The sequence below is a fragment of the Hippocampus guttulatus genome, chromosome 15 (assembly GCF_054856545.1).
Source record: "Hippocampus guttulatus isolate MCC_2025c chromosome 15, RoL_Hgut_1.0, whole genome shotgun sequence".
NCBI lineage: Eukaryota > Metazoa > Chordata > Actinopteri > Syngnathiformes > Syngnathidae > Hippocampus > Hippocampus guttulatus.
Genome location: NC_141275.1, coordinates 4,084,959 through 4,108,174, shown reverse-complemented (window position 1 = coordinate 4,108,174; position 23,216 = coordinate 4,084,959). Strand labels below are relative to the sequence as shown.

The 23,216-nt window shown below is 42.3% G+C and overlaps 2 protein-coding genes across 2 annotated transcripts in view; one reads left to right on the top strand and one right to left on the bottom strand.

The window, feature by feature from the left end:
* Positions 1–4,527: 4,527 nt before the first annotated feature.
* On the bottom strand, positions 4,528–5,390 carry bhlha9 (basic helix-loop-helix family, member a9). The gene is given in 2 exon segments (XM_086131967.1): positions 4,528–4,604; positions 4,607–5,390. Coding segments are annotated over 2 exon segments (861 nt in total).
* Positions 5,391–14,975: 9,585 nt separating this feature from the next.
* The window catches only part of sptbn4a (spectrin, beta, non-erythrocytic 4a), a 30,467-nt gene continuing 22,226 nt past the window's right edge, over positions 14,976–23,216 (top strand). The window contains exon 1 of the mRNA XM_086131628.1: positions 14,976–16,007. Coding sequence (XP_085987754.1) covers positions 15,885–16,007 — 123 coding nt within the window. The 5' untranslated portion in view covers positions 14,976–15,884. The remainder of the gene's footprint in view (positions 16,008–23,216) is intronic.

Genomic DNA, 23,216 nt, shown 5'->3' with positions numbered 1-23,216 from the left:
GGGACAAAAAAACAATCTATTTTCTTTTCATCTGTATAACAGGTATATACTCTAGCGTATTTACCTTAACTGATGATGTCATGTTGTGTGTGTGTGTGTGTGTGTGTGTGCGCACGCGTTTGTACGTGTGTTTGTGAGCACATATGGAGCACATGGAGTATGTACAATATCAGCAGGCGTCATTATTCCGGAGGCTGACTCATTCCCATTGTCACGCAAGCACACACTTTGTATCCTTACTCTCATGTGTTCTTGTTTTCTTTTCCATCAGTTTGGCAGCCAGAGGTGTTGAGGAGGCGGATCTGTCTGAGAACAAGTTGCATCACTGACACACTCCAGTCATTTGTTGGAGAGGTGAGGTCACTTCTCAGGTGACTCACATGAAGTTCACATAAATTTGATGAACATGCGAGAATATTTTCAGCAAACCCGATCATAGAAAAATACAGAGGTCCTTAGTGAAGCCAAAAATTGTACTCAATAAAAATGACTGTGACTTGAGAATAATGTGACTTACGTAAAAATAAAAAGTAATGCTTCAAATAAATTCCTGAGTAAGGGAAGTCAGTGTTTCATGGGGAGGAAAGATAGAATAGACAAACAAGGGCAAAATTACCGGTAAGCCACAATAAATGTTTACAAATTCCCATTTTTGTCCACACATGAAGCACATTGGACCCACAAGGCAGAGATGATTAATTATAAAATTCTACATCATTTAATGATATGGAACTTCAACAGGTGGAATTCAACAATGCTGAAATGTGTTTCATTCCTTAAAAACAATTTGTGGTATCCCATCATACATCTTAATGCTCAGTGCTGGGCATATAATGTGGATAATTTTTCCTCCTTGTTTTTTTTTTTTTTTTTTAAGTGCTTAGCCTTTTTAACAGCTCGGAACTGAGAACTCAAATGGGTCTGACTGGGTCAGCCAAACTCCACAGAGCATGAGGCTCCAACCGCCCCGTACACACAAAAACAATCGGGCTGTTTTGGTCCCATATTTTCTCCCAAGGTCTTCAATCGCCCAACTATATGTCATCTAAGATTGTCCAATAAGATTATCCATCTGTCTAAGGTATTTTAAGAGTGGATTTGTACCAAGAATAACATCCAAAATGACCCAATTTTTTTTTAATTAAAAAAATAAAGCATTCAATATCTACAACCAAAAATCAATCAATGTGTATGGGGAAAGATGACTGAAGTCAGACAGATCAATAAACTCTCATTTGTCATTTGACTGTGGACTGTGATGTGAATGTAGCCAATCAAAGAAGACTGACGGACAAGGAAGCATATAAAAAAAAATAAAAGAAAATATGTCCTACCTGATGTCATTTCTTTTAATATAATAATAATAATATATTTTATTTATAAGCGCCTTTCAAGACACCCAAGGACACTTTACAATAACAAAAAACACAAAACAATACGGGGTTCTCTGGTAGCCAAGACGTTTTTTTTTTTGTCGCTCCTGCTTCTGGAACACTCGCGCAAAATTGCCGCATACTCAGGTATTTCTGTTCTTATTCTATTCATATTTTGTGAGATCACATTTGAGCACACAAGTTTCCTGCCTTGAAGAACGTTGACGGGAGGTCGACGGCGGGACAGATTCAGCATCAAATGTGTATGTTGCTTTGTGTTGAAAGAATTCTGAGCACACACATAATACGACCGAAACAGTTGAATACCTGATTTTCTATCTTCATTTTTGGTGGCTGTTTAAGAATGGAAAAATTTCTGTGTGTGCCAGTGCTTCTTAGACTTGCAAATGCAGCCCGAGGCAGAATTTGGTTCTCAAGTGGAGTTCTTGGAGCTTGAAATTATGACATTTTAGGTCAGACACAGATGATGATTGATTGATTGGTCAATTCCCCAGTGTGGGACAAATAAATGTTTTCTTATCTGCTCAAGAGCAAATTTGAATCAGAGATGTGTCTCAAAATGTATTTTTGTTGCTGATTTTTAAAAATGCTTCTCCTTTTTCATCTACCGCATCGGGTTTTTGAGATTTTTTGTTGTTGTTTTGTTTTTTAAGTTTGACCTGCTTGCGCAATATGGATTTTACCACGTGTTGTAATTCATAGTTATTGTGTTTCTGAAAATAGTTCCAACTGTTGCTGAGAAAATCCTTACTTCATATTTACAACTGAATATTACTGTATTACATGTAATATATACTGACAACTTTTGTTTCAGATCTCTGAGATTTACCTGCAAAAAAAAATTGTTCCTCAAAATTAGAAACTTAAATGAAGTCATTGATTTGCAAAACTGCTCCGCAACCATGAAAAAAATACATATTTTGAGCCTTTATGCTTGAGCCTACATTAGCGCCTGGTACCTTTGGGACTGTGAAATGTTAAACTTCAGTAACAATCAACTACTTGGTGTTGATCTGGTGCCAACTACAAATTTAGAGTGAGGTGAAAAAAATGAACACAAATGGAACCTTGAATTGCGGGGTGTTGCGTCAAAGGTAAATAAAAACAGAATACAATGGTCAAATCATTTTTAACTTATCTTCCATGGAATACAGTACACGACATTATTACACAATTGCTGTTTTCATCTCGACCGCACGATCCTGTGATTGTAACGTCTATGACAGATTACCTGCAGACCCAGGCAAGATTCTAAACACACAGTGTTGAGAGTGAAGACCCAAAAAAGGAGTCGAACAAGACATGCTGTCATTGGGGGCCTACACCCCCCATCGTCTCACACTGGTGAGTCAAGGTTTTCCGTTGATTCACGTCTGCTCAACGACAGGCGAAAATTGAAGTCACCCTCCTCCTTTTTCATATTCCTTCCCCCCCCCCCCCCTCCTCCTATTTGACTCCTCCTCGCTGTTTATCTCTTTGTCCAAAATTCCCTTTCTTTCCGGTCTGATAATTGTTGTACAACCAAGCTCACTGTCTCTGGGTACTTGAGACCTTTGCAAAAAAACGTTCATTTGTACCTTCGGGCCAATGCGGCTCCGACGGGGGATTTCACCGCACTGATGACGGGGCACAGTCTTCCTTCCTGAACCCACATAAATCTGTCGGTGAACTTGCTCCGGTAGTATGATATTAAAGCTATTTTTCATGGCATTCTACTTGGCAGGGAGGGGGGAAATTGTTGGGAAGCAAGTAAAACCATGGAGAAGAAAATGCTGTTTTAATAAGATAAGATAAGATCATGAGTTCTTTTTTGTTTTTTTGCTTTGCTTAATTAGCAGTGGATCACGTCACTTGTAATAACGTGACTCCCTTGTTGTTTTTGAAACAGTTGCTTTAACTAAAATTGGCATACTCTTTAAAACGCCCCATAAAACCACAGGCTGTATTGCACGTTGACCCATGTTTTTATTCACTTCTGTGCCGATGTTCTTTGACTTTTGCCAAGAAAAAGTGACAAGAACGGACTTGCAAGGACATTTTTCAAATGGGTGAAGGACCTCTGTCATCGCAGACACGGAATAGTAGAGGCTGCTGACCTGAGGCTATAATTTAATATGCACACAAGCACAAACTCACACCCATTGCTTGCACACATGGAAATGCATTTTAAAGTTTTTTTTTGTGTGTGTGAAATTTGAACAGTGCATATTGTAAAGAGAACCAAATCATAGAAATGATGACAGGAATCATAGACAGTAATTTGAACATTTAATTTAGAATGTAACAAATATACAAACAATATACATACAGTCACGGATTCTATGCCAAAAGAGTAAATAAATACTTATTTAAACTGTGGAGTAAAATGTTTGGATGCTCTTGCATTAGAAAAAATACCCCGCTTACATAGCAATGTAATACAGAGGTACTTGTGCATCTCCATTACGTAATGAGAAATGTAAGATGTAGTGGTTGACCACTTCAAAATTTGTAGTGACGTGCTTGGCGATGACATCATTCTGTGTGCTCTAGAGTCAAACATTCTCTTAGATGATTCATTCTCCAGATGATCATTATGCATTTATGTATATCTTTTAATGACTGTATTTTCCGCACTATAAGGTGCTTCGGAGTATTAGGCGCATCTTTAATGTATGGCCTTTTTTAAAACTGTTTTCATATCTAAGGTGCACCGCATTATAAGGCGCATAGAATAGAAGCCAGAATAGTGGCTGTGGTTGCATGATGCATCCACTAGATGGAGCTATGCTAAAGGAAATACAATACAATAAAATTACAGTTTTATTTATATAGAGCTTTTACAACCGCTGCAGCTGTAATAAAGCGCTTGACAGAACATTTAAAATACTATGTCCAAGAAATCTGAATATTGATCCACATGTAAGGCGTATTGGATTATAAGACGCACTGTCAGCTTTTCAGAAAATTGAACGCTTTTAGGTGCACCTTATAGTGTGGGAAATACGGTATATTGGACGAGAGCAAATTGTAATACTGAGTTGATTTAATCATCAGAAACAACCCCCCTGCCATCGCGAAAAAAAAAAATCATCAAACTCTTCCCTGAGATCATTGAACTGTCCACTGGTGTCCATAGCAATCACAAGTTCTGTTACAGTCTGTCTGAGCCCGCAGAGAGGTTGTGCTCAAGTTCTTGCAAGTAGTTCATCTGCCAGGGATGTCCCAATGCTCCACAAGAGTGTCTATATACCCCTGAGAGCAGGAGCCCCACATTCCGGGCTGATACCCCAACCCGTCACCCACCTGAGAGTACCGCAGAGGGCTAGGCGGATGGTCATGAGGGCTGCCACAGTGGCTGTGTGAGGCATACAATTGTCCCTCCGTAGGATAACAAGGGTAGTGTGGTGAAGGGGGACACGAAGACACCCCGTTATCCATGTAGACGTGTGGCTCCACAGCCAGCCTGTGCATGTGTGGCCCCTCTTGTGGCTGCATCTGGTGAGAGATGGACGCATGCCAGGGAGCAAAACTCTGATGCTCCAGATGGGGGATGGTACCCCCAGTTGGCTCAAGTCGAGATGCTGCCATCGCTGCTGGCCCCGCCAGTGACCTGTTGCACTCCCGATGGGTGCAAGGCTTGCTGGGAGGGTGCGTGCTCAGGAATACAGAGAGAGACGAAATGCGATTGATGGCCCTTTGCAGCGTGGCGATCTTTGAGAGCCGTTTGCCACCGAGGTCATGATTCAAAGCAACACGGAGAGCATTGAAGGCCTGGTTGTAATCCATGATGCGTTTTCTCTCACGGACATTGGCTGCCACTCGTCGAGCTTTGGAGCGGACTGGCCTATTCCGTTTTTTGCTCTGGCCCTCCTCCGGGTCGCTTGGGCTGCTAGTTGAGCTCTCGCTGTCTTGAAATGACGTCTTTGGACTTGTTTGGTTCTTGGCTTGGCCAAGTGCGCTGAGGTCCAACTCTTCCTCTGAAAACTCAGACTCTGCAACGCTGCTGCAGCTCATTGTGTCATCCAAGTGGACAGTACTTGGAGGGATGAAAAATACGACTTGCAGTGAAAATCTCAACGCTGGACTACATTAGCAGATTGCTGCATGCGGGGCTGTCGGTGTTTGCTGCTGTGCCGACAGCCCTGGTGCTCTCTTCCCCTGGCTCCTCTGATGACTTGCGGTTACTTGTACTTCAACAAGACAGGTTGGCTTGCTTTTTAAAGCTCCCGTAGTCACATGGTACAGTCACCTGTGAGGAATGATGCACTCTCTCCCTCTCGCGGTTTACGAGTACCCTCCAGCCAAAATGGCACTGTCACCTCCTCCTCCTCTGACTCTCCCTCACATCCCTAACAAGTTTCAACACTTGTACCTCAGCATACAAAACAAATCACACGACAAATATGGAAAATAAATCCAGATTTGAATTTGCTTTGTTGTAAAGGGGTGGCTACCCCAATGACTTGGTCTTCATTCATCCTAATGTCTTTCTTTTTGCAACCTTTTCTGGACTTCGCTGCATGCAGCTCATTCTTTTCTATAAATAGGAACAAAGCCATCATTTTCAATACGTAACATGAGTGACATATCACAAGGAGACAAATTGTGCAGTTATCCAAGGGTCCCTATCTTCAAAACATAGTTTTCCTTTTCTCTCTTGGAACCTTCTTCTCTACCACGGGTTAGATTGGTCTTGCAATTAGACATCCCAAGAGCGATGATTTGACCTTCTCTCAGTCTCTCTCTCTCTCTGTGCACAAGTTTAAGGGGCCATGTAATTTAGAGTAACTTCCCTCGAAACTGTCCTCATAAATCAGGCTTGGGCAGCACCTCAGGACAAGAGCATTGCAAAGCCACAACTTCAAAGAGTGGGGGGGGGGGGGGGGACATGGGCACTTTACAATTAGAACCTGCAATTGCTGACGGCTGAGGCGACCAGTCTTCCAGAAGCCGTTACCCATAAATATAATGCAGTTCCAATATTTTCAAATGACTTACAAATCGTGAAAGCACAAGTCTTTTTTAATAATGTCCTTGTACAATGGCATCCACCATGTAAATAACCTTTCCAAATTCAGACCGTTCCGACCAGCGGAGTTGTCAGTGAAATGATCTCACCCATGCGAATGGTACAAGTGTTTTGGACAGCAAAAAGGTGATGGTGCTGACTTTCAAGCATTTGACCCTGAGTGAGCGTTTAGAGAGAAGCATTGCTTCCTTCCTCTTACTTTTATTGTGTGTTGTGACTTTGAGACACTCATCTTAAAACAATTACAGGCTTACTGCTTAAAGCAACTGTTGAGTTGAGGTGTCTCATTTTCCTGTGTGTCTCTGTGTTCTGAGCGGTAGCTGATTTTAACAGAAAATTACCAAACAAACAACCATTCACGTTCACAACCACAACTAGGGACAATTTGGAGCATTCCATTAGCCTGTCATGCATATTTTTGGAATGTGGAAGGAAACAGGAGTACCCAGAGAAAACCCACACAGCACGGGGAGAACATGCAAACACCACACAGGGAGGAGGAGCCGGAATCGAACCCTGCACCTCTGGACTGTGAAGCAGAAATGTTCACAAGGTGACACCCCCCCCCCCCCCCGACCCCAAAATTTCTTTTTTTTTTAAAATATATATGTACATGGCGCTCTGAGACTTCTTGTGATTAAGAGCTTTCTAAATAAATTTGAATTGACTTGACTTGTTGTGTCTTTGTGTGAAGCCAATTGAGTTGTCTTGTGGATGAAATGTGCCATACTGAATAAAGAAAGCTGCCATGCCTTTTTTTCATGATTTGAAGTGTTCCTAATTTGTCGATTAAAAGAGTCATCATTATGAAGAAATATTGATGGAATTTTTTGGATAAATAATTTTTTGAAATCAAAACAGAATATGGTTTATAATTTTATATTCTTCAAAGTCGGCATCATTTTTTGTCTGGATAACAGCTTTGGTATTTTCTCAGTCAGCTTTATGATGTGGAATGACATTCAGTTCACAGCTCTGCATTATCAAAATTTAATAGCTTGAATTTCTTGACCTCTTTATGAGTCTGAGACCATTTGAATTTGAAGTTGTCTCCAAACGTTTTGCTGATACTGTGCCTCTATGATGGCATGTTTCATCAAACTTGTCTGAAAAGTGAAGGCTCCCTTTTCACGCAACAGAAAACATTTTGGGAAATCTCCAAATTCACTGCTTACCAAAATCAGTATCCTGTTAGTCATCAATGTCCCGCTGTGTAGTGTGTGCCCTCATTTATAATTAGTGCTATTTTAATCCTTGTTTTGTGTTCAGCAATGAGCTCTTCCACTGAATTGTAAAACGGTTATATACACTTCTTTTAACTAACACATCTTTCAGGGAACCCCGCAGATCATTTTGCGTACCTTTAATCACTCAAACTTCGAAATGTTCACCCCATGCCGCAAAGGCTAGCGCAGCCTTTATCAGAAGCTCTGGATGTACAGCTTGACAAACATTTCACATTTACTGCGGTGTTGTAAACACCACGCAGACTGTAGATTCAGACTCTCTCCGCCCGTCCGTTTTTGACAGGTGACAACACACCCGTAATTATCAGCCAGCCAGAAATAAATCACAAGATTTTATCAGGCAGCTCACCTCACTGGGTGCTGGGATAACCATTTTCAAGGAAGCGCTACCTGTCCAATGCCGCCGCGACAAAGATTTGTAAATCTCATGCTCAAGCCCCAATAATGACTGGTTGTTAGCTGTTTGTTATTAGAGGTCTGTGTGCCAAACGTAGATGTGTATTACCAGAGGGGTGGTTAGGGCTAATAAGCGAGTAAGGTCTGGCTTCGCTTAACCTTGGCTTTGCAGTGGTATGTTAATGCATGTTTTTGGCCATTGCAAGGAATTTTCTCACCTCAATAAAAAAGGTGTTTGTAGTTGCCTCAGTCCCTGAACCAATTGTCACAACCTTAATCCCTTGAATTTGTAGTGTCAAATGTCGATTCCAGTTAAGAGGCAGTCGTTACTTTTTAAGTTTTAAAAAGTGCCTGCTCTGACCTCGCCTATATGCCAGAAGAAATAAAAACATGTCGAGAAAGATGTGATTCATATCAATCATTATTTAGAGGTCTCTCTAAATAATTTGATGTTTTATTTGTGTATAATACACGACTATTTGCTGGTATCCAAAAATTTACTGTTCGCATTTGCTTACACTTTCACACTTTCAACACTCAAGCCTTTCTCAGGTCTGTTGCTGCTTTGGATGATCTCCCCATTTGTACCGACCACTTCTGGTCGTAATATTTTTTTTTAGGGCAGCCCTGAAATGCAAACCGGAAGAGGAAATTACTGGTTGGGTCAGAGAGTGATAATGAGAGTGTTGGTTTTTTTGGACAAGAGGCACAGTCAGTCAATCAGCGTCTCATTTGTTAGGGTTGTTGTTGTTTTGTTCTTTAAATTATGATGACAATGTGTGGATGTGGCCCATAGTGCATCCAGCATGTTAGATTTTTTTTCTGATGGCTTAAACACGATCTTTGTAACTATTGGCTATTTTTTTCAAAACTCTTCACACAAATACCTTCATTAAAAAAGTATCAATTGTAAAAAAATAATAATAATTATGTAACAATAACACAAGCTGTCCCACTAAAGCTTCTTGACTTACAAGTTGCTGCACTCTAATCATAAAACCATACATTTATCGTGCTGGCTTTAACATTCCTTACTATTATACAGATATAGAGCGAGGTTATAAAGTGTATAATAGAAAAGAAGAGAAGAATACAAAAGATTATTCCAAATTGAAGATAGCTGACAGGCATGGAAGAGAAAACTGTTTGCAAAGCGATACTGTCATCTAGTGGTGTTTTATGTTGAATTTACAAGCACATCGCTATTAAAACTAAAGCGTTATTTTTAGGCATATTTGGCAGTGGTTCGCTGTATGGTTGTGGAGAACAAATAGGATTTTATGTAATTTTATTACATTTTTTAGAGATCTCTGTTCTTTTTGAAAAATCTGTACAAAGTGGAGTGGACACGCAGTCTCTGCTGATCGGGGTTTCAACTTTTAAGGTGACTCTGTTATTTAGTTGTTTTAAGGCAAGTTCTTTTTCACTAAATCTAAACATATCGATGTTTGACCTGCAGTGGAAATACATTGTCTTTACCATAAATGTTTAGTCTTTTGTCTCCATATTTGATTTCGGTCACCGTTTAAAGAAACATAGTAACTCCTGAGTTACGAGATGATGGTCATTAATGTAAGATGGTTGCCATGTTAAAAAAAAAATCACTAAAGTTTAGGTCAGTGACAGTCTCTAATTTCGCCGTAAGTCGGATGTTAATGTAAACCTCTCTTGTTGATTTATGTCACGCAGATCTTCTCGTACTGATGTCATGACACGTCGAACAGTTTCCGTTGCAAAGGAATGTTGGCACGCTTCCTCCCCTGCCCTGAATCATGTTATGAATCATTCACTTTAAGACGGCTGGATTTACTGGTGGATCAGTAAATGCAAGGACAGATATTATTCCACGCGGTAATGGCACAGACAATCGCCTGCTTCTATTTGTTTATACAATTCGGATACGTTGCATTTGAGCCGACAAAAAACAAACAAGTTCTTAAAGGAAGAGATGTATGTTCATCTCCGGCATTCTTTCCACAGAGAAGTCACTCATTACGCTGGGTTATCATTAAGGGGTCCTTTCGCAGTGTTGGAACATGTGGTCAAGGTTATATGTCTTTGGCTGGTTCCCACACAAGAAAGGATATTTGAATTTGGTGCTCGCTGACAGAGCACCGCAGACATACTCGGTGTAACTGACTCGAAAATGTGCTGTCCAAAATGAATACGTGTGTGTGTGTGTGTGTGTGTGTGTCTGCAGATTGTGTATTGATGTAAACGTGTTCATTGTGCAACTTTCCTCTTTTAGGTCGGTCCTGTGGAGGGCATAATCTTCTCATGCCTCAAGACTTTTTAATTCTACCAGAGGCTAAAAGACAATAAATATATGTTACGGTCTGTGGAGTTGATAGAACATTCTCAGTCGATGCCCTCGTTCCATCAATGTGTGCAGAGAAGAATTTCTTGACGTTGTTTATTGTCAGTTACCTAAGTGATTGTTTCCCAAAATTCCTCCATACTCTGGAAATTAATTTGTCAAAACTATCTGCATTAATACTGGCAAATGGTGTGGGACTGTTGACTATATTTATGCTTTAAAATAATAAACGGACTCTTAAAAAAATCCTTCCCAAAAGAAAAAAAAGCCCATGTATTTATTTCCATCCATCCATTTTCCGAACCGCTTAATCCTCACGAGGGTCGCGGGGGGAGCTGGAGCCTATCCCAGCCGTCATCGGGCAGTAGGCGGGGGACACCCTGAACCGGTTGCCAGCCAATGAACAACCATGCGCGCGCACACACACACACCTAGGGACAATTTGGAGTGTTCAATCAGCCTGCCGCGCATGTTTTTGGGACGTGGGAGGAAACCGGAGCACCCGGAGAAAACCCACGCAGGCCCGGGGAGAACATGCAAACTCTACACAGGGGGGCCGGAGCTGGAATTGAACCCGGTACCTCTGCACTGGGAAGTCGACGTGCTAACCACTGGACTACCGGGCCGCCCGTATTTATTTTTTAAATTGTATTTAAAAACATGTAAACAGTTCAGAATGTGCAAGCAATTGTTATTGAATATGAACTAACAGACAAACTAAAATAGTCTGTATCAGGGTCCAACTGTCACCAAATTTTCTTAATTTTACAGGCAACATTGCCTGTGTTTTTAAACACTGCTCACTCTCAAATATTACAATTATATATATAATTTTCAAATAACACACTCTTTCAAAACACAGTCAAAGTTGCACAAAGATCACATGAAAAAGTTTGTGATGTCAGATAAAATTCATGTTCTTCAAAAGACTGACAACAGTCCTTAAAATATTATCAAATACAGAAATATCAATTACAAACAGCTGCAAATTGCATAGAAGTTTCTCATGCTGGAAAATGCCAGTTGGTGTAAAATACACGTGTTCCCCTCTAGATGGGGTAAGTAAACTAAAAAACGAGAGACCAGAAGCTTTCTTGGCAACACGTGAATTGCAGGAAAGACGCGTGTATTTTTCACTGTCCTTTAAAGGACTTGAGTCAAAGGACAGAAGAATGCAAAGTACAAGTATAAAAGTATGTATAATGTCCCCTTCAGCTGCCAATCACTCTAAATGAATGACTTTAGTGAATGACTGATACATTCCCGTGATAAATATTTGGTGAATATATTGCTGGTAGCAAGTAAGAAAGCTGAGGCTATAACACGATTGTGGAAAGGAGATGATGCCCATTTCGTGTGAACGAGGTGACACGAGATTCAAGGAGAACAACAATGGGGCAATATTGACTGCGTACAAAAAGTTCAGTGGCGATTGACGGGAAAATGGAAAAACTGAAATACTTGAAACGTGACTGCCCTATTATTGTTGTGTTTAGAGTGCTTTTTATTTCGGGGAATTTTTATTTCAGTAGCCAGCTTTGGCAAGAAATAGCCAAAATAAGTAGGAACATGGTTCAATACATTAGCAGAACACAGAAGACAGACATTGACAAAATGTCAACATTAAGAGAAAACTTTAAAAACATTTAAAACTGAAGTCAAAAAATACAAGTAGGTTTCTAAAATAGCTAAAAAATATATTTTAAAATGGGAAGAAGACATGTAGGGGCGGCCCGGTAGTGTCAGGTTGTGGTCTGATAGCAGACCGAATGGAGTGTGGATCCCACAAATGCAGAGTCAGATAAATGGCGATGACAAAAAAGGTTTATTACAGAAAAGCGAGGGACCGACAAAGTATTCAACAAAAGGTGCTGGCAAAACAGGGAGCCAGAGAAATAGAACGAGAACACAAAGCGCTTGCCAAATACAAGGAGAGAATGATTTTCGAGAACATAAAACAATAGAGGTTAGTACAATCAACGAAACCAGGTGAGATACCAAGACTAAACAAATACTCACAAACCCGAACGACTATGACGAGGAGGGCGACTAGAAGCATGAACGAGACATAACAAAGCACGTGGGCAAAGCAGTGAACAAGAGCAATAGTGCGAGGAGACAGGTGGTCGGTGTCTTTAAGTACGCAGCACAGATTGCCGTGATCCAGCACAGGTGCACCGCTGGAAGGTGACACCCCACACTCCAGCTGGTGCGGAAACACTCAGGGAACAAAACAAAGACAAAGCAAGCCATGACAGGTAGTCGAGTAGTTAGCACGTTGACTTCACAGTGCAGAGGTATCGGATCCAATTCCAGCTCCGGCCTTCCTGTGTGGAGTTTGCATGTTCTCCTCGTGCTTGCGTGGGTTTTCTCCGGGTACTCCGGTTTCCTCCCACATTCCAAAAACATGCATGACAGGCTGATTGAACACTCCAAATTGTCCCTAGGTGAGAGTGTGAGCGCAAATGGTTGTTCGTTTCTGTGTGCCCTGCGATTGGCCGGCAACCAGTTCAGGGTGTCCCCCACCTACTGCCCGAAGACAGCTGGGATAGGCTCCAGCACCCCCCGCGACCCTAGTGAGGATAAAGCAGATCAGAAAATGAATGAATGAATGAAAGAAGACCTGTATAAAACGTATAGGTAAAAAAAAGTTTTTCATCTGCAAACCCAAGTCTGGGGTGATATTTAATCACATTTCTTTCATGTATTCAGGACCCAAATCATTCAGTAATTTATAACAGTAGTAGAATTTTCAAATCGATTCTACAGCTAATTTGGAGCAAGTGTAAATCTTTAGATCCATCCATCCATCCATTTTCCGAACCGCTTGATCCTCACTAGGGTCGCGGGGGGTGCTGGAGCCTATCCCAGCTGTCTCCAGGCAGTAGGCGGGGGACACCCTGAATCGGTTGCCAGCCAATTGCAGGGCACACAGAGACGAACAACCATCCACGCTCACATTCACACCTAGGGACAATTTAGAGCGTCCAATCAGCCTGCCATGCATGTTTTTTTGGAATGTGGGAGGAAACCGGAGTACCCGGAGAAAACCCACGCAGGCCCGGGGAGAACATACAAACTCCACACAGGGAGGCCGGAGCTGGAATTGAACCGGGTACCTCTGCACTGTGAAGTCGACGTGCTAACCACTGGACTACCGGGCCGCCTAATTCTTTAGAGCTGGAGTAATATGTTCTGATCTTGTCGTTCTTCGTCCGAACTCCAGGTGTAGTGTTCTGAATGAGCTGCAGCTGTTTGATGCTCTTTTGAGGGAGTCCGGTAAGAAGATCGTTACAATAATCAAGTCTACTGGAGATAAAAGCATGGATCTGTTTTTTTTTTTTCTGGTATGCTTGGAGCATGCAGACGCTTTGGTCTGTAGGTAGTTACTTGTAGACTGTCCCCCAACTCTCAATTGTTCGTGTGACCCACCCCATCACTGTGCCTCACAGTGGGTTTATCTTAAAAATATGATACAATGATTCAAAGGGTTTGAGGCCTCCTGATGAGATATTTAAGATTGAAAAACATTTGATATCCACTACACTTCCTCTGACCTCAGAACCCATCTGGCTGTGCCCAAACCAGCTGTGCCCGTACTGGAATGTGGTCTGAGCAGATGCACATTTACATCGGACAGTTTAAATTGAAACTTAAACAGTACAAATGCAAATGCCCAGCTAATATTTAACTTATAACATACACAGCGTATTTATACATGCATATATTCACATATACAGCATATTTTGTGCGCACAATAAATTGAGCGCATTCAATCAACCTACCATGCATATTTTTGGAATGTGAGAGGAAACCGAAGTACCCGGAGAAAATCCACACAGGCACGGGGACAACATACAAAATCCACACAGGAGCCCAGAATCGAACCCTGCACGTCTGCACTGTGAGACAGACGTGCTAGCCAGTCGACCACTGTACATACCCTGTTTTTATTTATTTATTTATTTAATTTACAGAATAAATTCTTCCTTGATGTTCAGTAAAATAATGAAATTGATAACCAGCACATTTTCAAAATTAGAGCAAATCATTTTATGTACAAACAGTTGCTTTAATGAGGCTGTCAGCAAAAGTGAGGAAACGGTCAAATGTGTTCATCCCCTGACTTGGAATTACTGTACACATGGATTTTTTTTAGGGGGGGGGATTTGTAACAGGGGGCTCCCATTGCAGATTGTCTTAAAGCAGCAGCGTGAGCACTGATCCAAATCAGTCGGCTGCGCTGTTGCTCATGTGTGCATGCAACCTCCTTTCCCTCTCATTCATTGCTTTCCAATGACCCCCTCCTCCATCCCAAATCCCGCTCCTGCTCCCGAGCGCAGTCATTTCTAGTGCAGAGAAATGTCCCTGGTGACACTGAAGGATGACGCAGGCGCTTTCCTCCATTCGGTGTCTCACCAGCCCACCGCCACCTCCCAACACCATCCTTTACCTCTTCCTCCTCTTGCCTCCTTTTTCCCCCCTTTTAGATTCCTGCCTGCCTCTCCTACACTCATATTGCTGCTTCTGTCTATCTCCCTGCCTCTCTCTCTCTCTCTCTCTCTCTCTCACTCACTGCTCTGGCACTGCAGTGCTGATTGTGATTGCACACACACATACACACAGACACACACACACACACACACGCACACACACATGCACCCACACAGAGCGTTGCTGAGAGGCAAGGACTGCACCAGCATGCGCCAACCGCGGCTGAGCTGCTCGCGAGCATGAGAAAGGCGAACCGAGGCGAGAATGTTGTGCGCTGTCTCACGTCAGCATGCATCATTGCAGCGGTGGCAGTGATGCATTTCAAGAGCAGATAGCTTATGTTATCCGGCCTCCTCTGCATCCTGTTCGGCCTGCTCCTCCCACTCTCTTCCTCCTCTCTTCCTCCTCCTCATCCTCCTCCCGTCTACTGCTTCACTAGACAGGACTATAGATTGACCGGGACAAGCGAGTGCTGGATGATCAGGTTTGCGCCGGCTGAAAGATTTCTCTGTGGCGATGCTACACTTACATCTTCACCGATTCCTGGATTTTAATTGACACGTGAGGCAAGAAGATAACTCGCGACCTGCAGGATATCTTGGATGTGTGTGTGTCACTCCTAGCCAGCAGTTGCCATTGGCTCATTTCCTTGTTTTTGCTGGTTGTTTTTGCCTTTCCTGGCTAGCAGGCACTGCAGCATCAGGACCGCAAGACCAATGAAGTAGTCGGGCATGTGGACCCAGGGCAATCCGAACTAAGGGCTTGAGTGCTTCCATTGCTACCACTGCTGAGGTGCTTATCTTGATTTTTTTTTTTTCCGCCAGAAAAAGAGTGTCTGGTGGGGGTGGGTGGTGAGAGCACAGGTATCCGGGCCCCTGCAGAGGCGAATAGAGCAGGGTGGCTCGTGCGTCGAAGAAGCAAGCAGGACGTCCTGTGGGAAAGGGGCGGCTCAAGCATTGGCCTCCTGATGGTGGCTATTTTTGTCTCCCCTAGCTGAGTGACTGGGACAGCAGGTGGAAGAGAAGATGCTTATGGCCCGAGACACGGCGCGAGATGAGGCTCAAAAGCTTCACAGGAAGTGGCTGAAGCACCAGGCCTTTATGGCAGAACTGGCCCGTAACAAGGAATGGCTGGCCAAGATCGAACAGGTGAGTTGATGTGGTCAGGGCATGATGCAGGATGGAGAGGTCACACGGAGCAGGTGAGTCAGACGGAGGTGGGAGTGGGGTGCCACGTTCACAAGATGGCATTTCTAAGTTGCTGTTTGAAGCTGTTAGAAATCGGGGAAGGTGTCATAACTCATTGAGGGCATCTTGAATAACATTCTCAAGGTTATGAATGTTGACTGGGCTTTTCACATTCACAGGTGACATGATCGCGTTGGCCTCTCTTAGCAACAATGTAAAAGAGCACAATTGCGTCAGTCCAAAATTTAGCTTACGGTTGATTTTTGATTCACTCAGACGTTCTCAGCAGCCAGAATCAGTGAAGATAATCTTTCAATGTACTCTGTTTTTCTATAGTCATAACGAAAGGCAGGTTTTATTTCAGACAAAAATCCAACTTTGCTACTATGCTATGCTATCTACATATCCTCTGCCTCAGTGAAGTTAAGGGGGGCTAATGACATGTAAATTAACCCATGTTAGCACTCCACGTATTCCATGTTGCAAATATGTTGCAATTTCATTCAGGAATAGCATTCCCAGTTAAATAAGTTCCCATTTGAGAGTACAGGTGCTGATGATGATAATTTGATAGTGTGTTTTGTAATGTAAACTCTTCGGCATCTTTCTGTATTACAATTAAAATGAGAACATTATTTCTGACAAAAATCAGATAGGATATGATGTATTCTTGGGATGTTTGAGCTGAGTCAATAGAAACTGAAATACAAATCAATTTTGTTTTGTAAAAAAAAATGTAATGATCATTAGACATTAACTCATTCACTCCCAAAGACGTTTTTAAACGTCTTTTCAGACTTGGTCCAGAATTGGCTGGTACTGAATGAGTTAATTTACTGTTGTCTTCATGATTTAATATACATGATATAGCAGTGTAACTAATTATATCAATGGTCCTTGAAGACGAGTCCTGTAATGTATCAAATTCACCATTTTGGCTGTCGACTGTATATGTAAAATACAATTTAAGTTTAAGCTAATTGCGCTGAACACATATTTTGAAGACGAGGCCCGCAGACTGAATTGGTACTGCCACATAATTTTATGTAGGCCACCAGAATTTAAAATGTGTATGGTTGCCTTATAATAAGGCTTTACTAGACTTATTAGTAAATACTCTTGACTGAGGTTTAGCATAACTCTGATGTGGTGAAAATGAATTTGATAATAACCCTGGTCTAGACCCTCAAAAAGCGTTAGCAGACACCATGGCTCTCTTTTCATGATCGACGTAAATCCTGCATGATGCATAGTACAACTGCACCGAGGTGGGTTCAGCCCAATATTGGTAATTTGGCAGCCAGGCGCTGGAGGGAGTGTTGCGCCGCTGTGGGAGTGGTCACAGCTAAATTAAAACATGGGCAATCGAAGCAGCTCCTTTCATCCTTTCATAAATGCTGCACGCTAGTCACGCACATGGTGGAAGCACATCTGTGCTGGAAAGTGGGCACCTGGAAACCAAACCTCCACCTCCGATTGTTCTTGTGAGCTGTGCCGCCAAGTGGGATGATTTAAGAAATATCATACAATGATTCAGAGGGTTTGATGCCCGCTGTGCACATATTGAGGATTGAAATACATTCTGTTCGACCAGCTGTTTACTTATGGACCACTGTGAGATGTGCTCTGAGCAGATATAAGGTTCAGATCAAATTTCTGCCACTGAATTGTCACTACACCAGATGCTTCTCCAAGACACTCCTTCTGCTGGGCTTGCCATCCAAGCTCAGCTGAGACCAGTCTGTCAATTTGGCAAGCGCGCATCGAGCCTTGCAGTTGTCCAAAAATCAGGATCCGTTGGCTACTACCTTACGGCGTTGGTTGACAGAGCCACATGAGGTTAAACACTGTAAGGAGCTAAAAGTGTACTTCAGTCAATCCATGACTTCCTCTGACGGGAATCGGTTGTAGTGTCCTGCAAAGTTTGTATTCAACAGCACACAACTTTAAATACTAGTTGAAATTAGGCAACATTATCATTACAATGTCAGCAGTGTGCACTTGGAGTGGGACAGAACATTGCAATGTCGATGTCGCACTGTTGTACACTGCATTGGTATTTGTCACGGGCTTAATAGGCAGCCAGCATCAGGTCAGATCAACACAATTCTGAAGCACTTAATTACAAATTTGAGCTACTAAAACATTAAGGAATAATGGGTAGATATTACCGTATTTTACGGATTATAAATCGCTCTGTAGTATAGGTTGCACCATCCATTAAAAGCATAATAAAGAAGAAAAAAACATAATTCGCACTGGAACATAAATCACATTTTGGGGGGAAATTTGTTTGATCAAATCCAACACCAAGAACAGACATGTCATCTTGAAAGGTAATTTAAAATTAAAATAAAATCGAGAACAGGCTGAATAAGTGTACGATATGCTAACATTACCTGACGCATAAACAATGAACTGAGAATGTGCCTGCTATGCTCATGAACATATTAAGAGTTATTCAGATAATGAGAGCAAAAAGAACAAGTTTACCAAATCATCAGTGTCACTCCAAATCACTAAATCCAATGAAATCTTCATCCTGTGTGTCACTTTAAAACAACTCAGCCAACTCGAGGTAGAAAATGTGGCGCTTCCTCGTCTATGTCACTGTCAATGTTGATTTATCAACACAGGCATAGAGCGCCGTCTTGCGGTTGAGTGTGAAAATAACGTGAAATAATGTACTGATGTGTTAGTAATTTCACACATACAGTAAGTCGCTTCAGTGTATAAGTCGCATCCCTGGCCAAACTGCGACTTACTGCCCAGAAAATACGGTAGTCTGTTTTTATATTTCTCCAGTTATATATTAGCCATGCGATCTTTTTTTCTGACAATGTATTGACATCATCTCTGTATTGCGACGTTTGTTGTCCTTGGCAAAATATCGCAATCACATCACATCGCCCTATGTGCTGCAATTCCCAGCCTGAGGACACAGTTTGGCAAACTGTCATTGAATATTATTAAATACGATTCCTTGATAAACATTTCTGAAAGCTGTTACTTGTCAGACTGAAGTTGTTGACACAAAATGCAAGTGGAAAAAATACGAATATGTTGTGTGTGTGTGTGTGTGTTTTCTATTCCAATTCATCCAGAAGAACATTTGTGAGGTCATGTTTGATGATGTTCATTCAAAAGGTGGCTCTGAGTGAGCCCTCGAGTTCTTTTTACGCCAAACTGGATGGATGGTTTATGTTGTGGGCCGTCTCGTGCTCGAAGCGAAAAGGGGCCTTCTCAAAACTGTTCTTGCAAAGATTAATGGTTGAGGAGATCCATCAATCCATCCATCTCTTTTCTACACCCACAGTCCATGTTAGGATCGATGTGGGCTGGATCCCAGCTGACTCTGGGGGTGCGAGGCGTTGTAAACCTTCAACTGGTTGAATGGTTGAATGTATGGTTGAATGGTTGAATGGTTGAATGGTTGAATGTATGCGCCCTGGTCTATACCAGGGCGCATACAGACGAGAAGTTAAATACAATTTTACAACAATGGGCAATTTCGGTTCCTCAATTAACCTATCGAGCATGTTTTTTTAAAATGTGGCAGTCACAGAAAATTCGCAGGTCGATGCAAACTACACAGAAAGGCCAGAGAAAAAACTCAGAACATCTCAACTGGGATCCAAACATGCTAAGCGCTACTCCATGCGCCTAATATGTTTGGTAAATTGTTTTAAATGTCATTAGGAAATAATGTATTGGCAGACGAACCCTTTGAGGGACAGCGGTTACTACAGTGGACAGCTTATCATGTTATCGGGTTACAGGAGAGCAGAGTATAACCGCTTGTTCTTATTGACACCTTTCACCGTTGTTTAGCTGCACATACGAAGAGAAATAATTTTTGTAAGGCGGTGTAACAGGTCCTGATTAGGGATGAACATTTGATAAAATCAGGGATCAATTAATCAGCTTTTAAAGGGATGAGTCCTGTGAGTAGATGAGTCCTGTGCTTTGTGTCGTCTTTCTCTGGCTTTGCTCCGTATTTTCGCAGATAAGTACCGGTACTTACATGGGCGGCACGGTGGGCGACTGGTTAGCACGTCCACCTCACAGTGCAGAGATGCGGGGTTCAATTCCAGCTCTGGCCTTCCTGTGTGGAGTTTGCATGTTCTCCTCGTGCCAGCGTGGGTTTTCTCCGGGTACTCCGGTTTCCTCCCGCATTCCAAAAACATGCGTGGCAGGTTAATGGAACACTCTAAATTTTCCCTAGGTGTCAGTGTGAGCACGATTGTTTGTCTATGTGTGCCCTGCGATTGGCTGGCGACTAGTTCAGGGTATACCCCGCCTACTGCCCGAAGACGGCTGGGATGGGCTTCAGCATGCCCGCGACCTTTGTGAGGATAAGCGAATTAGAAAATGGTGGATGGATGGATGTTTGGATATGGAAACAATGTTATTCCTTCTTGATGCATAGAGTTGGAACAATTATATTTTGGGACAAATACAGTCCTCTGCATGGGACACCTGAAAATAACTTTTGTTTCATCAATTTTATAATTGAAATTTGAATGTCACTCAGTAGGACACACACTTCAATGCCAGGATCCCCACAAAAATGCAAAAACATTTGTGACGCATCATATTTATGTTTCTTTTTTCATACCGGTATGTTTGTTGAGTTGGTCATCTTGGCTGTTTCCTTCACCCACTGCTGATTAACTCTCAATTGTTTAAATGACGGTGAGCCTAACCTAACCCCTTGTTTTAAAATATGGATGGATATTTAAAGCATCATCGAATCACAATTCCCGCTCCTGGAAATTTGATACCATTGTCAATATGAACTGATTACTGGTCATTCTGGGGAAGGTTGCACGAGGCTGTTTTAAACCACACAATGCTTGTTAAACAGCATAATAAGATTGTGCTGAAAGGGCCAAACACGTTGGAAGAGTAATTACAAGGTCTGCCTCGCAGATCTAGACCTGATTCTCCATTGGGACATCTCTGTGTTGGGTTTAGAGTGTTCCATTAAAATGTTCATGGATTTGCTCTTGGTACAAACCCTTTGTACAGTGGGTACTGCAGTGGACAGCTTATCACGTGATCCGGTTACCGGTTATCATTATTGGTGCATGAAAGCGTGAATGGAAGTGACTGAGAGTGGGAACAGTTGTCTACCAGTTACCTGTGATCCTCATGAGGATAAGCAGCATGCATAGCTGTCCTGTAAGGTTTTGTGCATGTCTCGACTGAACGCATTATAAGTCGACTCAATACCATATCTGGATGCGACAGACAGAAACGTAACTCGAAGAAATGGAAACCTACAGATTGACTGCAACCAGTCCAAAGTGTCCATCCTAAAATAATCTTGGATAGGTTTCAGCTCATCCGTGATCCTGAATTGTACAAATACAAAACAGCTTTATGGATGGATGGGAATTTAAATTTTTTTAAAGGATCAGTTAAGTACATTTTAGAATGCTCATATAAAGTTAAGTTCACGCAAGACAGTTTACAGTGGAACCTTCTGGCATGCTGGTTAAACCCCCTCCCCCCCCCCCAAAAAAAATTCCGAAATAGTTCTGGGTCAAACATTTATCGATTGTAGGCAGTGCTTTAAGTAACATTTCAATCTTCACAGCCAGACATGTTAACCACTCTAAATCGTCACATAATAATACAATTAAAAACAATCATACTCCCAATCTTAACTTTGCAAAGGTGAGCCATCTCTCACTTTTAAACCTTTGTGATAGTAACAAAAGTGTTAACTAATGTTCTCTTCTCACATTCTTCTCTTAACACCTTTAGTCCAGGCGTAATCATTTCTCACAATATGTGTTAAAAAAATACACAAAAGGCAGATGAAAGAGCTAAACACAGAGAGAAGTCCCCCCCCCCCCCACCCCCGCTGAACAGAGGTTTTGCCGGGTACAATTTGGATGGCATGATCCATGACGTTGGACCAAAAACATTGGAAACTTCCTGGAAATGTTTGTCGTTATTTTTCAATTTTACTAACTCAGACGTATTTGACATTCAAGGGTCCACTGTATATAAAAAATAACCAAAAGAAACTGATGGAAACATTAACATTAACAAAGTACATCAGCATCAGCACTTGATATTTGTCATGTCGCTATCAGGGCTCACCAACCTTTTTGAAACTGAGAGCTACTTCTTGGCTACTGATTAGCGCAAAGGGCTCCCAGTTGGATACATAACAAATGGGCTCAAATTATATGTTTTGATTAATAATTCAGAATATTGGTTTATGTGAAGACACCGCTCCTGTGAATGATTTCTCACAATCATTCAAAAATAAATAAATAAATATCGGGGCGGCCCGGTAGTCCGGTGGTTAGCACGTCGACTTCATAGTGCAGACGTACCGGGTTCGATTCCAGCTCCGGCCTCCCTGTGTGGAGTTTGCATGTTCTCCCCGGGCCTGCGTGGGTTTTCTCCGGGTGCTCCGGTTTCCTCCCACATTCCAAAAACATGCATGGCAGGCTGATTGAACACTCTAAATTGTCCCTAGGTGTGAGTGCGGGCGTGTGTGGTTGTTTGTCTCTGTGTGCCCTGCGATTGGCTGGCAACCAATTTGGGGTGTCCCCTGCCTACTGCCCGAAGACAGCTGGGATAGGCTCCAGCACCCCCCGCGACCCTAATGAGGATGAAGCGGTTCGGAAGATGAATGAATGAATAAATAAATATCATAATGCATGAACATTTCTGTGAGCGTCTGCCTGTTTACATTTTCAAATAATCACTTTGACAACATTCTGAGAAAAAAGAGTGGCCTATCACTGGTGAGCTATTTTTTTGGAACAGGCCAGCAGGCTTCTCATGTGGTTCCAGAGGGCTACCTGGTGCCCGTCGGCAACCACGTTAGTGACCCTTGGTCTATTGTCAGAGATTTTCTCGGACAAAGTTAAAGAAATGACTCGGCACACAGGAAAATTGTCTTCAATATCGGCGGAAGCGGATCTCTGAGAGCGAACGACGGTTAGTTGCTCCGCGATCACACTCGGCTCCCTCTCCGCCGGTTCGAACTTTTATTGCAAAATACAAGAGAAACACTGCCCCCGAGATTTGCATACCGCGCCCCCCGGCCCGGCCTCTCGGTAATGATCTGATCTACCCGAATACACAAGTCACAGACTTTGCTCATGACAAATGATCACCTGGGCGTGACAGCTGTTCCCAAAC